The sequence below is a fragment of the Charadrius vociferus genome, unplaced genomic scaffold, assembly GCF_000708025.1.
Source record: "Charadrius vociferus isolate BGI_N301 unplaced genomic scaffold, ASM70802v2 scaffold287, whole genome shotgun sequence".
Classification (NCBI taxonomy): Eukaryota; Metazoa; Chordata; class Aves; order Charadriiformes; family Charadriidae; genus Charadrius; species Charadrius vociferus.
This window is the reverse complement of record NW_009649568.1, coordinates 2,884,059-2,886,992: the sequence shown is the minus strand read 5'-3', so window position 1 is coordinate 2,886,992 and position 2,934 is coordinate 2,884,059. Positions and strand designations below refer to the sequence as shown.

At 48.7% G+C, this 2,934-nt stretch overlaps 1 protein-coding gene across 1 annotated transcript in view; it reads right to left on the bottom strand.

Moving 5' to 3' along the window:
• RCSD1 (RCSD domain containing 1) overlaps window positions 1–1,879 on the bottom strand; it is a 32,507-nt gene extending 30,628 nt beyond the window's left edge. The window contains exon 1 of the mRNA XM_009890095.1: window positions 1,732–1,879. Within this exon, the coding sequence (XP_009888397.1) occupies window positions 1,732–1,737 (6 nt within the window). The 5' untranslated portion in view covers window positions 1,738–1,879. The remainder of the gene's footprint in view (window positions 1–1,731) is intronic.
• Between the last annotated feature and the right edge of the window lie 1,055 nt (window positions 1,880–2,934).

Here is a 2,934-nt window from a genome sequence, read left to right as displayed (position 1 = left end):
GAAAAGGAAGAGAATCAAGGGTCAGAAAGTCTTTGGTTAAATACTTCAGAGAAGCTTTCTGACCGTTAGACCTGCCGTACATGTCACATGTATCTCCCAGAAGGAAATGGTAGGTCCGTCCCTTTCTACTCTGAAACGCTGCTGTGGCAGACCACAGAAAATACTCAAGGGGTGCAGTGCCCTGTGTGTGAAGAGGAGAGGGGGTGGGGGACAGTGTCCTCAACCTGACAAAATATCTGCTTCAGTCCTAAGTTAGTCTTTGCTCTATATGTGGCTTACTGTGCACAGCAGTTACAACAAATTAAGACCTCAACTCCCCTTCCCTCTGAGACATCACAGGATACTATATAGCAAAAAAGAATAAAACAAGCGTGAACAGGCTCTGTCAAACGTAAAAACCCTTATAAAGCTATATATTTGTCATGCCACATGTAGTCTGTGATGAGTTGATTTGATCACTGCTTGGTCCTTCTCCACACCAAAACATGTTTAGATAGTTCGTTGAGGATGTTTCTTGTAATGAACATGCCTGATCTTTGCCCTCGCCTGTAGGGCAGGCCAGCACAGATAACAAGGACAGCAATGTTAGCACCTGGGCATTATCAAAACTGCCCAGCTGAGCTATGCGCTGGGAATCTTCAAAGGAAAATTGTAGTGGCGCCTCAAGCACACTGTTCCCTGCCTTTGTTGTGTGTCCCCTGCTGTTAGGGCTGCACCGACACAGAAAAAGCTTCTCTGTGAAGATAATATAAAGTGTTTAGTAAGGTCTGTGTTTAGCTGAGAGAAATACCAAAAGTCCTCTTTCGTCATTTGAGGTTTTGCCAATGTTGTAATCGCCTATCTCCTGTGCCCCTCCTAAAAATAAATATTTTTTTCCTCTGCCACTTAAAAAATTGTTTGAAAAGCCAGTGAATCCGGTCTGACATGGGGGAAGCAACCACCATCGCTCCCATTTCATATGAATGGGAAAAGACATAAGGGGAGGTGAACTGCCTTGCCCAAGAGGGTACTACACAGGAGAAGGCTTGGACTTAAATGCCAGGAAAGGCTGATTCCTGCTTCTACACCCCTGTCCACCAGCCATGTGCCCCCCGAGACAAGAGCTCCGACCCTCCTGCAGCACAGGACACACAGCATGGAGAAAGGCACAGGAAACCCTCCGGGGATGTGCTCGCCATTTACCTCGCCGAAGCAGTGGTTCTTGGGTCCTCCCTAAACCAAAATGCTCTACAGATAATGAAAGTAAGATCACACGATCCATGTGGAACCGGGGGACACGCTGCTTAGGGTCCAAATCACAGCTGCTGCTGCATGGGTTGGGTAGGAATCGACCCCAAGAAGCCTGCCAATCCTGTACGGTTTGTTTGCTTCTCCCTATGTCCTCATTTTTACTGACTTTTTAAAGCCTCCTTTCAAAATGATAACTTTTAAAATGTAACTCACTTTCCCACCTCAGAGACAAAAAAAAGCAAATGGCAGTCCTTCCTCGTTCCCTTGTCACAGATGTAATTTCTCCCCATACCGTCCCCTTACTTTCCAAATCTGGACTAAAACCCGCAAAATATTCTGAGGTGCATGGCAGGGGCTGGGGTGGGGGGAAAAAAGACACTTAGCTGAACCTCAGCGCCAAGATATTTTGAGCTGCCTTTAGTGAGAAATTGCCTTGCAAGGTGGAGCCAAGGCAGACCGAGGAGCCAGTCACAAGCTAGTGGAAATAAAAGTTTTCTTTACCTCCATGTCGTGCAAGAGAGAGGTGTCCTCGGGGCAGTCTCGCTTCCCCACCCCTTTCCCTCTTATCTGTGGGAAAAACGCAGCCGAGCCAGAGCAAAATCGCGCCGCTGTGGAGGGTATGTAAGATCCCAGCTCCTGGTCAGCTTGAACACTGAGCGAGCCCAGCCAGTGGCCCTGCACTACGAACAAGGAAGAAGGGCGGGTGGGTGAGAGGAAGGGAGGGAGGGGAGAGGAGGGGGAGGCAAGGCAATCGGGGTTTAAATTTAGACACAAATCTAAACAGATACTGTCCTTCCCGGAGTGCTGGGCTCATGAGACGACAAGCAGCAAACTCTGCTGCTGCGCCCAAACTTGGGGACCCCGCATACGCATTTTGTCCCTTCCTTTCTTTCTCCCCTTTGTATTTTCTATCACCTGATCTTCATTTTTCCCACCCGCCTGTCCCGTTTTGCCTCTGTTTCTCCCCATTGCTCGCAGCTGCTCCCCGATGTCTCTGCCTGGGTCTCTCCCTGTCCACGCTTCCCTCTCCAAGCCTGCGCACTCTCTTCCTTGTTGTTTGTTTGTGAGGCGGATCTTTTTTCCTCTAACTGCAGCTTCCCTTCTCTCTCCCTTCACACTTTTAGATAATTTCAGTCAGCAGTGGAGTGTCTTTAGAGTGGTTAGAGAGGCAGAAGAGGAGCAGAGTGAGGGTGATTATTGTGTTTGAACAGAATTTAAGGCTTCGGTGTCCCAGTGCATGGCTGGGACTCTCAGGGATGACAGTAATATCAGCAGCACTGTGCTGCTGGGTGATTCCCCAAGGAGATATAAGGGTTCCCCCTGTGGAGGGCACCACACAAATGTGGGCGCAAGCAGAGGGTGCCCATGCAAGGTGTCACTGGCTAGCTGCAAAGCAGGACTAGCTCTTTCCACCCTGAATTCGTGTCTCACACTACCAGGTCAGAAGGTGCAGGATGTTCTTCTCTCCCTTCACAAGGAAGGACAGACTTGCACACTGGAAGTGAGAAGCTTCCGTGGTGGCAGAAAAATTCAGATGGGAAAAAATAAGCCTCAGTAATATTTTGCTACGGTTTCCCTTTCCCTTCAGGTCACAGTGTTGTAAACTAGACATCTCTTTTAGCAACTGTTTGCATATGCTCCTTCTCAAGAATTTGAGTCCCCACCTCTTGAGAGAAGGGTGGTGCAGAGGAATTTGGAAACACG